A 13,926-nucleotide genomic window follows, 5' to 3' on the forward strand; every position below is an offset into this window, starting at 1 on the left:
GATGTGCAACAGCAGTGCAGAACCCAACACAGCACCATGTACAGTGAATGGCTACCATGTCTTTCCAGCTACTGGCCACCCTCAGGCAGGACACAAGTGCTGTGCAAATGAGGAAGCCATTTCCCTGCCCTCCAGCAGGCAGTGCAGCCCTCAGACACCACGTGAGGGACCGGGCACGGAGGAGGACACGCGCAGCCTTTCCTCTCCTCCTCCTCGACAGGCTCCTGTGAGATAACCGGGTGTGCCTTGCCAGAGCAGCATCATGGCACTGCTGAGTCGAAGGCGCTGGTCCTGGAAAGGAGACACCTCCAAAATCAATATCCAACATCCAGTGCTTCCCAGCTGGCAGGGCAGGGCTGCACCGGAGGGGGAAGACAGGCTCTGCTGCAGAGCCCAGCTGCTACAGGGACACACCACGGCTGTGAATCTTCCATTAAACCGTGCAAGACACTTCATAGATCTTAATGTAATTTTAGTTAAACACAGTGAAAAACACTAGGATCTGTATTATCTGCTCATACACCCACAGTGCTGGAGGAGGGGGCTGTTAAAAAGAAGAAAATAGAAATTGCAGGAGTCTTTCACACCAATACATCAGGCAGCTAGAACTGTACACACCTCATCTGCTTTTGTGAACACCCATTTGCACATACAAGGATCTTGCACTAATTTGCAGGTTCTCACCGGGAATAATAAAAATCTGGCTTCAAGTATAGTTTAACTGCAGGAGGCACAGCAAGCAGCAGCAGTTAGAAACATTAGTTGTATAATCACAAGGCATACTGTGCAGTTTACCTATTTTGACCTTGAGATGGCAAAGAAAGAAAAGGTAGCAAGGCAAGTACTATATGGTCCATCTACTACAAAGATATAACACAGAACTGAAAGTGACATCAGCGATTGAACAATTAATAGATTCTCCTTCTGGCCCTGCATCTGCTGCAAATGCTGCTGTGCCTCATTTACTGCGCTGCTTAAACATGTTAAGGCAGAGCAAAAGGAAGAAGAAGAAAATAACTGAAGGAAAAAGAAAAGGAATATGCAAATGAAAGTAAATTCTTAATGATGAAGCAGGAGGAGACAAAGAAACTGAACAGAATGAGAAACAATCATAGTTGGGGCCAATTTTTTTTTTGTTTCTCTTTTAAAGAAGTGTGACCGACTGAAGGACAGAATTTTACATGCAGTTATTTCCCTGAAGACTCTGTCAGCAGCACTTCTGCCCTGTCGATGTCACTGCCTCAGCCAGTGCACTGCATTCTACAGCCCAGGCCTGTGTTTGTGAGCTTCAGACTTCTCCAGTCCCTCTCATCTCTAGGAGGACCACGTGGCTATTAGGCAGAGCTGTAGTTTACTCATATTACAATTAAACTACAGGAAAGCATGTAAGCATGCAAGGGAAGTGATGGTCTAGCTGCTACATAACTGCAGCCACAGAACAACACAAAAAAACCCCCCATGAGTTCAACCTTATTGTGCCATCAACCACGTTTCACGTATTTTGAAGCATGCAAACAGGTTTAAATCATATCCACACACGCTCCCCTCACTTTCTCTGGATGCACGAAGCCCAAAAGACCGCAAGCTACACAAAAAAATAACAAAACCCACGGAAGGGGCGTTTATGCTGCTGCCTGAACGGGGAGTGAAAGGCAGCGGCCGCAGGAGGGTGGCCCAGCGGGAGGGGAACGGCAGAGCCAGGCGGCCCCGCTGTCCCGTCCGCCGGAGCAGCGCTCCCGGAGCCCTGCTGCACACACCGAGACACGGTACAGCACCCGCTGAACGCTGCCTCCGGATCGGGCAAACCCGAGCTCTGCCCCGCCGGCTCTGAGCTCTGTCCCGGCCCAGTGCGGCTTTTCCCGGAGCCGGCTCAGGACTGCCCGCTCCCGCTCCCGTTCCCAGCTCAGCTCTCCGGGCAGGACACGCACCAGCACCGAAACAGACGGAGGGGGAAAACCGATCCGTAGGTACTCACATGATGCAAGATGAAAATTAACTGCATTTTAGGCATACTTTAAAAGAAACATAAAATAACCCTGTATGACTGACGGCATTGTTCCCGAAAATCGTTCACCTTAATCACAAAAATACTTTGTACTTACAGCATTTAACACCTCTAGCAAAGAGTTGCTGCAATCAGATTCTTTGTTAGTAACAATTCGGTTAACCAGTTACTGCATTAATCAGTCCAAAGCTAACTATAAGGGATGTTTTAAAAAGAGCGTACCAAACAATGGGGGAAAAAAAGCCAAATAATACTATAACTATTACATTTTAGTTGATAAAAAAACCAAAACCAACTTAATAAATTATTCAGTGCAGAATCAAAACAATTTCAACAAAATGTTCTTCAATAAACACAGTAATTCAAAGGTCAGCCATATATCTTTCAATGAGCTTTTTTTTCAAAACTTACCTATGTTTTTCTAGTTCGTTGTGTGATGACCTATTAAAAAGAGAAAAAGACTATTAGAGAAACGAAAAATAAACCAAGATTCATAATATTTAAAAGCCAATACCTGCATAAGTTGCAAAAAACTTCTTTAAAATACGTATTTAACATGGATTATGAAACAGCTTTTCTTTTAAATTGGTTCACTTTTAGATTCTTCAGGGTATCAACTTAATTTCCATGAGTAAACTGTAGGTTTGGGGGGAATTATAATATATTTGCATTTTTAGTGTTCTATACATCCAGAGACAGAAATGAACATTAAAAACTGAGCAGGTTAGTAATGAAAACAGCCCACGAGATTTTTATACATAAAGAAAAATTATGAGGATGCAGAAAGTGTTCCAAGATCTAAATGGGAACAGGTAATAGCAAAAAGCACCCAAAAAGCAGCTTTCAAGTCCATGGAAATGCAGAAAGAAAAATCAGCAGCTAATCACTGATGTTGTTGTTGACATCTTAATGGCAACAAAACAGGAATCCTCTTAATTCTTCTCGGTCTACAATGAGAAAATAAAACCCAAAAAAATCATAGTCCCTGTACTGACCACAGCAGCATGTTATCCTTTTCCAATCTACTTGGATTAAAGATTTCTTTTTTCTTCTCCAAAAATCCAATGCCTCTGTTTCTTTGCCATTAGAAGGCAGCCCTAAATTCTTGGAGGATTTTTTTTTTTTAAACTGATTCAGCTAAAAATATTCATTTTATTTATTTACACAGCTTGGATTAAAAACATTCCTAAAACGAAGTTACTGTTGCCGCTTCAGAACCAGCAATTTTCCGTACTTTCAGTTTTGTCCCGCTGAAAACATGCCCAGCGCATCAGGATCAAACGATGCAGAGGCGGTGGCAGCTTTTTGGGCTGGCAGATTATGTCAGAGCAGCTCTGCTGGAGCCTGCTGCAACCCCAGCCTGCAGCTGGGCACGGGGTGCAGAGTGAGGTCCCTTTGCACAGGCCAAGAGCACGGTCCCCCCAGGGAGCAGAGCCATCCCAGGGGGATTAGGGAGCCTTCCTGCACAAATGCTGCCCATGCCGAGCTGTCCTGCTCTCCCTGCACACACCGAGCTGCTGGATTCTGTACCTGGGTGTGACTGATGGCAGAACATCACTCTGGCCATAAAGAGGGAAAAAGAAAGCAAAGCTCACACAAGAAACATCCAGTGAACAAACCCACAAGTAACTGATCTCAGGCCAGTTCCTTGCTGATCCTGCAAGGAACCAAGTGAACTGCCCCTCTGCAGGTAAAACTGAAATGCATACAATGTTCAGCACTGATGCTAATCTACTCTCACCATAAAGCATCTCAAGACATCAGTTATGTCAACCATTACCAGGCATCTTTTTCTCAAAAGCCTAAGAATTCTTTATGTATTTTTGTTGCATCAAGTGAGCCATGATCAAGTAATGTGTGTATTTCTATAAGGCCATTTAAGTGCTCCTGACCAATGCAGCAACACTACAACTGTTAAACACATTTTCTGTGCTACATTAATAGGGCAAGGTGGGCTTGGTCAATCTTAAGATGATTTTGTTTTTATATTCTACTCCTACTCTCCGCACAGAGATCAGACTTCCTTTACAATCATTTCTCCACACCAATGTTCACAAAAATTGACAAAGACCATGCTAAATCCACCAGTCTTTATGAAAACACATGGAAAACACAAGTTCAATAGGGAACCATTGTCCCCAAACACCCTCAACAGGCCTGTCAAAGGCACTGTTTGTAGGGAACTTTAAAACCAGAGAGGAAATACAGGCCAGCCTGGATTCCTCCCTATGACATGAACTCCTTGACATTTCTGGCAATTAGACACAAAGGTGAATGCAATCACTCCAACTGGCCCATTCTGAGCTGCCAGCTCCCTGCAGCTCTGGTGAGCACACACGGGGACAGCACAGGAACCACCGGCCAAGAAATTCTCTCAGCTAGGCTGAGAGAAGATGTCACAAGCAGCTGACAGTCCTGCACACAGCAAACCTACATAGCACCTGTGGCACAGGAAGGGTAACCCTGGCATTCTCCTGAGGGATGTCCTGCCAGAGCAGCTCTGGAGCACACAGCCGTGGGTGTGCCAGCTGCCAAACGGAGCAGCAGTGACCATGTGCCTCTTGGCAGAGCTCTTGGGGACACAAAAGCCTCAGCAACGCCTGCAGTGTGCAAACGTGGGCACCAGCCACACACTTCAGGAGGTGTCAGGGGCCAACTAACACCCCAACCTTCAGACCCCAGGTAGAAACCAAAACCAAGAGTCCATTTACCTGAGAATTGCTCCATCTACAGAGCACGTTAAATACCCTATTACAAAGCATAACAGGGATGTCTTTGGTTGAGTTTGTTTTCAGAAGAGATGAACTTCTCTTGAAATACTGGTTTTTATTTCCTTCACTGTCTACAGCACAGTATATTGCAAGAATATACATCTCCTGCTGTTTATGCAACCTAAATTGAGAGAAAAAACATAAGAACTGGTCTCCACACAACCCAGTACCCTGTTTCAAAATGGAGTCTTTCATTACTTCAGTAAAGATAAGATGTATGTCACAACAATAAAATATATGTATATACGTATTTATAAGGGAGAGACAGCTATCTGGCTGTGGTTTGCAGGCAAATGGCCTGTGGAACCTTTCAAAAATGGCTTCAAGAGAAGGAAGACTTCTGGTGTTTAACTTAGGTTCACTCAACTGAGTTTGTATCTCCACAAAAAGCTTGGGGAAGTTGGGAGTAGCAGTGAGGAAAAAAAGGTAAAAAGGTTCAGATAAAGGGAAAAAGCCAACAACAAAAAACCCACAAAATCATAGGTTCAGAAGGAAGGGATAACGAACGCTGATGCTTAGACTACGCTGTTGATCTGAGACAGCTCTAGTATCCCTTTAGCAAATATCAAGCAGTTCACTGACTATAAATTTTATTTGTGAAAAAATTGTCAAAAGAAGATTTGAAGGAACAAGGAGGAACCAAGGAAATGCAGCCATTGGTCTGCAAGATCCTGTGCTACTTCGCACAGCACACCCCAGAGCCATCCCTGTCCACCACCTTCCTTTCCCCAAACAAGAATTCTTGGTATCGGATTTCAGCTTTTGGTTGATTCAACATTCAGCAGACACACCTAAGAAATTTGGACAGGTGCTAACTGAGATGGCAAGACTAACACAGAAAAGCCAAGTGCCCCTCCACCTCCCCTGCTGCCAGTTTATGGGTGAGCCAGCAGGATCTGGTCACAGGCACGCTAGATTGAGATTCCTCTGTATGCGGAATGCCCTGCCTGTTTCAGTATTCAGCTTCCCTACTCCTCCATCCATCTACCCCACCAGACAGGGCATTTGCTCAGCAGGAAGCCAGCAGCTCCTGATAAAAGCAGGGATGTATGGCAATGCTGCTGACATTTACTGCCCCATGTTAATGGAAGCAGGTCTAGACCGTGACTCACCAATGCACTTCCAGTTGCCAATGCACTTTAAAGCACTACAGGAAGCAAAGCAGGGTAGGTAACCAAGCACTTGAAACAGTGGCAACACCTTACCAGTGCCAGGGCTTTCTGGTGCAGGCAGAACTGCCAGGGTGTGATACAGCCCATGTACAACTCCACCTCAGGTCATGCAGCCATGTGAACTACACTGCCAGCACTTCACCTTTTGTCCAGGCCAAAAAAGTAAGAACAAAGAGAACAGGAAGCTTTACAAGGTGCTACACCTTAAGTGTCTGCATCCAGTTCCCACTCCCAGAAGTGCAGGTGGGTAAAAGCACAAAGCTTACACCTGCAGTCTCATGTGAATGCGACTGCTGCGCAGCTTTTCATTGGAAGGATCCAGAATCACTTCCAGGAAATTCCCTGTCCACATACCTAACCTGCTGTGGAATGAACCTGGAAATACTACAGTTCACTCCACAAAGCACAGATAAACCTGAACATAAGCACACATTCTGCCTATTATTCACTGCTTCTGGGTTGTTGTTTTTTTCCATTTCAAACTGGACACATTGCTTACAGCCTGTCAAAGAAACAGCCTGTACCAAATTAATCCACTAAAAATTAATTTTGTATTCTCCTCATAGCAAAATTAAACTGGTTCTGCAGATTCAGCTGGGATCTGGGAACCAGGCACACTGGCACAGCCTTGATGCAGAGTTCTGGCTCCAGGATCACATTCAAGTTGGTGCTGCCACATGTTTGCAGTGGCCAGGTCTGAATGTGCTTCTAATACGGTGGCAATTTGTTTTCCCCAACTGCACAAGCAGAGCAGCTCCCAAACATTGCAGACCTACTGCAGTTCCTTAGGGTGACAGGTCGATGGGTGAAAGCTGTTACATTGGGACTAAAATGCATTATTTTGAAACCAAATGTGGCAATATCAATTGCTGTCCTAGCTTCAGGAAGGCAAATGAGAAAGATCTATCGAATTCAAAAATCCAGGTGAAAATTCAGAGGAGCTGGGTCTGCAGAGTCTGCTTTGCAGTGTTTCATTCTTGGCCTCTCACAAAACAAAACAAAACAAAAAAAAATTAAGGAAAAATAAAACAAAAATCAGGCGCCGATCCCTAAGCTGCTTAGTGTGGGCACAGAAAAACATCTGCAGAGAGCAAGGGGCTCGCTCTGCGGGCCACAGGTTCACCTCCTCCACGAGCCAACATCAACAGAGGAATTTGGACATTAGGCTCTGTTTTTATTTGAAAATCCAAATGCTGCTTTCATCTTTTTCTGCATATAACCCTTTGCCAGAACACAGCACGAAGTACATGTCTATTTATATAACATACAAGCAAAAATATTAATTAATTAATAGACACAGAAGATATATTTATAAACTGGCATTTATTTTGCTCCCCCTCGTTCAATAAACCAGCTCCTAAATTAACAGGCCAAACACACTGCATCACCGACATTCAATTCCTTTCTCTGAAAGTAAATTTAACTGTGACCTCAGTAGACTGGCATCTAACACTAAGATTTTGCTTTTCATTTTTACCTTATTTCTGACTCTTTCACAGTGAAGCAGCTGCCTGAGCTCCCTGGTGGATGGGCAAACACACACCTCAAACCCACACACAGCTCAAGGTACCCAACACCTGGTGAGTGAAACTGCAGCTAGGGCAGAAGAAAGCCCAGTCATCTGCAGGATGGTATGTTCCTCTGTAAGAGTGCTTTGCCTTGTGAGCAAACGTCACCAAATTTCAGATTTGTGTCGCATTCCTCCTCGGCACATCGCATACGTGTCACCTGTGTGTTTCTTTGGAGCAAAAACCAAGCTTGGCTTTTTAATATTTGCTATTAACATTTCCAAGGTACAACAGCAATAAATCCAGCTCTTTGTTTTATGCCTTTTTTAATTCTAAGTACACCTTAACAAGAATTATTAGACTGCATGGCACTGCTGTAGGAACTACATACAGCCACTGCTCTGCGGAGACATTTATTATACTGTAGTCAAGTACCTGATAAGTATTATTGTAACAAGATGTGACCTAGGTTTACCTCCCTGCAAAAGATAATATTGTGGCTTTCTCTAATCTCTGTCCTCTTCACAAAACAAGAATCCAGTTTCATTTGCCAGAGGATTTTGGTCAAAATTACTGGGGGGAAACAAGTCTGAATCTCAGCTGAGGACATGGTACAAACAGCAAACCAGAAAGAAAACAAAGCATTTTGGTTTGTGTGACATGGGAAAGGGCACATCACAGGAAACTGAGAAGAAAACATGTAAGATCAAGACATTTTAATATGCAACAGAAATGGCTAAAAACTGTATCTGATTGCTACCAATAACACCAATAATATTGTTTATCAATAAACTGCTAACAACCACTTTTAATTTTGATTCAAAGCTAACAGTGGACAAAGCAAAACTGTTAAATTCCTACAGCGGACAGAAAGCTTATAGATTTTGGTTAATTAAATGCAATTCTGCTGGTATTTTTCCCTGCATAAATCTCAACCTGCCAGAATTACTTCTCACTCAATTGCAGTCAAGAGGCCAGCAAGCTTTTAGCCCAGAGCCGAGCATCCTGTCCGAAGGGCTGGCAGTCTCCTGCCCCTTCTCCTGTGGGTCTGGGCCTCGCCAGCCATCCACAAGGGATGGAGGCCTCTCATCAGTTTCTTACATGAACATCACCAGCACCTCAGCAGAGGAAGGAGGGGTCCATCAGCACCCTTGCTGAAGCCCAGGGCAGCTGGAATCCATCCCTGCTCATCTCCCAGCCCACAGCACCTGGCCAGCACACCTGTGCTACACGGGGTACGCTCTTCCCCCCACAGGCAGGCACACGAGGGGGAAAACACAGAACAAAGAAGAGTACAGCATGCCAGGCTTCCTCACATCTGACAGTTTTTCTCCTCCTCCCCTCTTTTCTGATTTTCCAAGAATAAGGAGATGTTTTTCATGCTTTTCTATATGTATACCTCATAAGGCATGAAAAAACCAACGTATGTGCATATATACATCTCTCACTTTTTAAATTGATCAGATGCTGCAAGCAGCAGGATACAAAAATAGATAATGAAAACAACAATGCCCCTGCAGATCCGAAATGTGCAGTTAGCTGCTCCTTTCCTACTCCTCCAAATGTATTTTTAATCCAGAAAAACAATGAAATAATAAGGCATGAATTTCAGACATGTATGCAATCAGATGCCTCCCTGCATCTAATGCTCCAAACCCAGTGAGTCTGGAAAATGGTTAAAGTGGAACAATATGGACAAACACTTTGCTCGGTGGTTCACATCACCCACGACCACCCCAGATCCTCTGAACTTTGGCCAGTCGTCTCCCTCTGTTAATCTTTGAGTTGCTTAGGAAGAATTAACCATGTTTCCAAAAATCCACTCTAGTCTGGGGCTCAGCCCCTATAGCCTCTAAGCTCCAAATAATAATAAAACAGTGATCTGGTGTACATCATGTATTTTGCCCTGCATATTTAAATTCAGGGATAATTTCTCCCCTGCAAATTTAAGTGTGCAGGCAAACGTGAGCAACGATTGCTGGACATGGGTACAAAGCCCATAAAGACAATGCAGAGGTACTCACAGAGCCCTGCTGCTGCCCCTCTGTCCCTGAAGGTACAGTGAGATGCATTAATGCAACGTCCCTCTGCTTCCCACACCGGTCAGCAAGTCTGGTACCCATGCTGAACCAAACCAGCCACTGTCCCAGCAGTGCCTGCACTGGAAACCATTCTCTGACAAGCACTGTCCTGTCCTGTAACACCATGACCCATCCCTCAACTCATCACTGCAGCTAGGAGAAAAGAAAGTGTGAGTAAATGTAAACCTTGCAGGATGGCGTTTTTGAAGGCTGCACTGCTACAGAGTGAGAATAGAACAACACACTAAACAGGTAAATAAATACAAATCTGCAGGCAGAAAGAAAAGCAGAAAGGTAACTGCAAGTGGATGTGTGCGCCTCAACTTCAATAACACTAGCAAATCTGTAACCAGAAATCTTTTAATTCTACTGTGTTTGATAGATTACAAATCCTCTCCTAAAAACTCCTGAAAGCAGCTTACAATTCAGACAAATAACTATTTTGCAGTGGATGACAAGAGCCCTAAGAACGGAAACGATGGAATAATAGCTCTGTAAGTAACACTGATTTCTTGAATGCAAGAGAAAGACAAGAAATCTGTACTACTCGAGGAGAAATTTACACCTTATGAAATGTGTTTTAAATTTTTTTAAAGACAGTGAGCATACTTTATATGAAAATAATTAAAAATCTTAAGGAGCAAAGTGTCTCAGGACGCAAGACACTCCTCCCACTCCTGATGACTTTCTCTTTTAAAATGAACTGTCTTCTCATGCTCCATGATGAGACAAAGAATTCAACTAAAACTAAAACCGAAGTAGTACTGTAATTAGCAGCCCCCAAAATGGTTGCCTTGCTCGGAGCAGGGGCATGGGGACACAATTTGCTCCTTCTCAGTAATCCTCCAGACACACCGCTCGGCCGCAGCAGGCACCACCAGGGCGCTCAGCAGCTCGTGTTTTTGCTCAAGGAAGGAGTTAGTTCGTCAGCTTTTGATTTCGGTTTGCACCTTGGTGCCCCACGAGCAGCTCCTGGCCGTCTGCCGGGCACCTCCCCAGCACCAGCCGACCCGGCCGCAGGATGCCCGCTGGAGCAGCGGGAGCGGGCCCGCCGAGACTCACTGCTCCTTTGGAAAACAAGTCACGTGCAAAGCAAGTTCATTTTAGGCTATTCTACAGGAGCCACCATCCAGCATGACCACGCAGAGCGGAGCCTGCGCTGGGGAGAGCATCGCTGCCCCGGGACGGAGCAGGCCCGGCAGGGCACGGTCCCCGCTCCTCTCCGGAGCAGCCCCGAGGAGCAGAGCCGAGCCCAGGGCTGGGCTCGCTCCGGGGCAGGGCCGGCAGTGTCCCCGTAAGACAGACAGCCTCCCGCACGTACACAGCCGCTGCCCGAGCAGCAAACAAAGCTGCAGAGCCTGCGCACAGCCGCGCTCGGCTCCTGCCATCGCAGCGCAGGTAGCGGCTGCGGGGCAGCGCCGGAACCGAGCGGCGGAGCGGCGAGAGCCGGGATCGACAAGGAGCGAGCCGCGCAGCCCGGCGATCTGCGTGCGGCCGCCGGCCGGAAGGCTGCGAGCGGAGCTGCGGCACGGCCCGCGGGGAGGTCGGGCTCGCTCCGGCAGCTCCTCGCCCCGCGCCTCCCGGAGAGCCCGCAGGGCGGGCGCAGTGTCCCCGCCGTCCCGCACACGCTCCCGCCCCGGAGCCCAGCGCCGCCGCAACCGGAGGCTGCATCTGCTCCGGCTGCCGTGGGGGAGGCGGCCGGCTCGCTGCCTGTAGTTTATAAATGAATGCCGGGGGGGAAATTAGGTGCCATGCAAAGAGAAATCTGGGTGGCGATTATGGTGTTTAGGTCTGCAGCAAAAGCCGCTGTCGGCGAGCGCGGAGCAGAAGGAGCGATGAGGGCGGATGGGTCTGAAGTGCAGTGAGTACTAAGGAGATGGTGTACGCGTGGCAGTGTTTATATGAGAGATCAAAACAGAGCCAAGCCCATCCAGGGGAAAAATGGCGACTACCGGGATGGGGAAAACCGAGACACTGGATTAGTTATTATTTTTCATAAATGTATGCACTGCACATAAGCTAGACACATTGGAAAAGCTGACGATTCATTCTGAAAAAGCGGTGCGTCTATTACCTGTTATTCTGGGATTTTCTGGCCATGGTGCCTGCCTTTGTTTTCTTTCTGGAATAGTCACTATCGAAGGGTAACACTGATGCATAGCCATGTTCTGCTTCTAGGGACAAAGTCAGCATTAGTGGCAATATATTTTTTCCATGCAATTTTTTCCTCCTTTGCAGGAACGCTAGGGTAAAGAACAGAATTTTTTCCGGTTGATTTGTTTGGATTTTATTCTGGCATCTCTTAAAGAAGCGAGACAAAAAAAAAAAAAAACCAAACCAAAAACCATAACTCGGTAAACCAAAGGGGAAAAAAAAAAACAACACCGAAGTGTCGAAATTAGGAGGATTATTGGAGTGCACATTAAAAACGAGGCGGATCATGCAAACCCTTGTCACGCTGCGCTGGGGGAGGGGAGCTGCCATACAATCACCGACTGCCACACACGGAGCGGCGAGAGGGATCCTGAGCGCTGCCACACGCTCCGTCCCCGTCCAGGGCGGCACAAACAGCCCCCTTCTGGCTTGCTTGGGGGGTTGTATTTTTTAAAAAGCCAAGATCCGAGCAGCGGTGCTCCCCCAGCGCGGTGCCGCTGGCGCAGCCCGGGTCCCCCCCGGGCAGGTGCGGGCTCGGGGCCGCTGCCCCGGCCCGGCCGCCGCACAACAAAGGCCGAGAGCGGCTGCGAGCGCCTGCGGGTGCCTGACCGACTGCCCGCCTGCGCCCTGTACCTCGGTCTCTTCGCTCCAAGTACTCGGCCGCTTCCAGGAGGATTAACAGGGAGTTCAATTCCATGGCTGCCCGTCCCGAGCCCCCCGCGCCGAGTTCACGCGCGGGGACTCCCGAGCCCCCGGTTTTAAGGCACCTCGCTCAACCTACATTTGACACACAGCAGACGGGCAGCCCGCGCAGCCAATGGCGAGCGGCCCACGGCCGCGGGGCGGGACGTGAGGCGGCGGCCCGGCCAATCGGCGGCCAGAGTCCCCCCCCCCGTCGGGGCAGGGGATGTTGACAGATCCCCGCCGCCCGCGCTCATTGGCTGCCCGTGTAGTAACAATTTAGAAGCCGAAGCTTAGCAACAGCACGTGGTGGCCCGGCCCCCTCGCCCGTTCATTGGCTGCTTCCTTGCATGTTAAGAAGGCCGCAGTCGCCTATTGGTGCGCGGGGCGTCATGCAAATGAGGACGGAGAAGGGGGCCAATGGGGCGGGAGGCGCGTGCCGCGCGGCGGGAGGCGGGGAGAGAGGAGCGGGCAGCCAATGGGCGGGAGGGGGCGTGGCGTTGCCGTGAGGAAGCGGTAGGCGGAGGCCGGGGCCGCAGGAGGCTCCGCCCCCGCACACGCGCCGGGCGGGCGCGGGGCAAGCGTGAGGGAAAACGGGAAAAAGGGGAAAAGGGAAAGTGAGGCGGCGGAACTGCCCGTCAGGGACAGCAGGGCGGGAAATGAACGGGAACGAAAAAGACACAAAAAGATACAAAAAAGATACCAACGGGACGCCGGAGAGGCTGTGAAAATGTGCCTGGCACGCGCATCCTTGACCCCTTGCGGTGCTCGGGGCAGAGAGGAAGACGGCAGCGCTGTAAAAACACGCACAGGGACGTAAGAGAATGACTGAACTCTGCACAATGGCCTAACCTGCTGGAAAAGAGAAACAGTGGGAAGCTCTCAGAAATGCAGCCAGAGTTCCTGCCAGCCCTCCAGCCCTTGCCAGCATATTCAGCTGCCTTTCGTCATCTGGATACACAGAAGCCGTGTACCAGAATAGCCTGGCTCCCGGCGCACAGGCTGAGCAGGAAGAGCTCAGCACCTTTCCTGTCCACACCATCCTATTTGCGCTGCTAACTCTGCATCCTTATCGCAGATAGCTGCTGCACAGCTGTTGCCTAAAACTGGTTGGTTTTAACACGAGCAAGTGTAGTTTTAAAATAGGCATATTTTAAGTTGTGCTGTGATCACACATTGGTACATCTTCAGGCCAAAAGTGCTGAAGCCTGTAATCAGTCCTTCTGCAGGATTGCACTTGGGCACACAACTGGTCCCATTGGTTTTCATTGAACTGTTTAGGTAAAGAGCTATCCAGCTTATAGGCTGGATGCAGTGTTGTCCTGTGTGTTTATTTCTGGGCAAAAAATGTCAGCCAGAGTTTCCTTTTAAGAGGATAATAGCAATTCAGATTAAAACAAGGGTTATGGTTTACTGTTTCTACAGCATTATGGTAAAGCCACATATACATTACACCTGATCTTGTATTAGTCTGTATCTTGTTGCCCCAGATGCCAAGTGTAATGTGGCTCTCGAACATTGCTGAAACACAGATCACATTTTACTGCCATTTGG

General features: G+C 47.7%; 1 protein-coding gene across 3 annotated transcripts in view; it reads right to left on the minus strand.

Moving 5' to 3' along the window:
- The window catches only part of MXD4 (MAX dimerization protein 4), a 40,671-nt gene extending 28,202 nt beyond the window's left edge, over window positions 1–12,469 (minus strand). Inside the window, exons 1-3 of one of the 3 annotated variants that reach the window (XM_021550769.3) lie at window positions 12,325–12,469; window positions 11,612–11,708; window positions 2,417–2,446 (exon numbers count right to left, since the gene is read on the minus strand). In XM_021550769.3, the coding sequence (XP_021406444.1) occupies window positions 2,417–2,446; window positions 11,612–11,708; window positions 12,325–12,388 (191 nt within the window). In that variant the 5' untranslated portion in view covers window positions 12,389–12,469. Of the gene's footprint in view, window positions 1–2,416; window positions 2,447–11,611; window positions 11,781–12,324 lie in introns of all 3 variants that reach the window. The other 2 variants (XM_021550767.3, XM_021550768.3) reach the window with 2 other exon arrangements.
- Window positions 12,470–13,926: the final 1,457 nt, after the last annotated feature.

Source organism: Lonchura striata, chromosome 4, assembly GCF_046129695.1.
Source record: "Lonchura striata isolate bLonStr1 chromosome 4, bLonStr1.mat, whole genome shotgun sequence".
In the NCBI taxonomy this organism is placed as follows: Eukaryota; Metazoa; Chordata; class Aves; order Passeriformes; family Estrildidae; genus Lonchura; species Lonchura striata.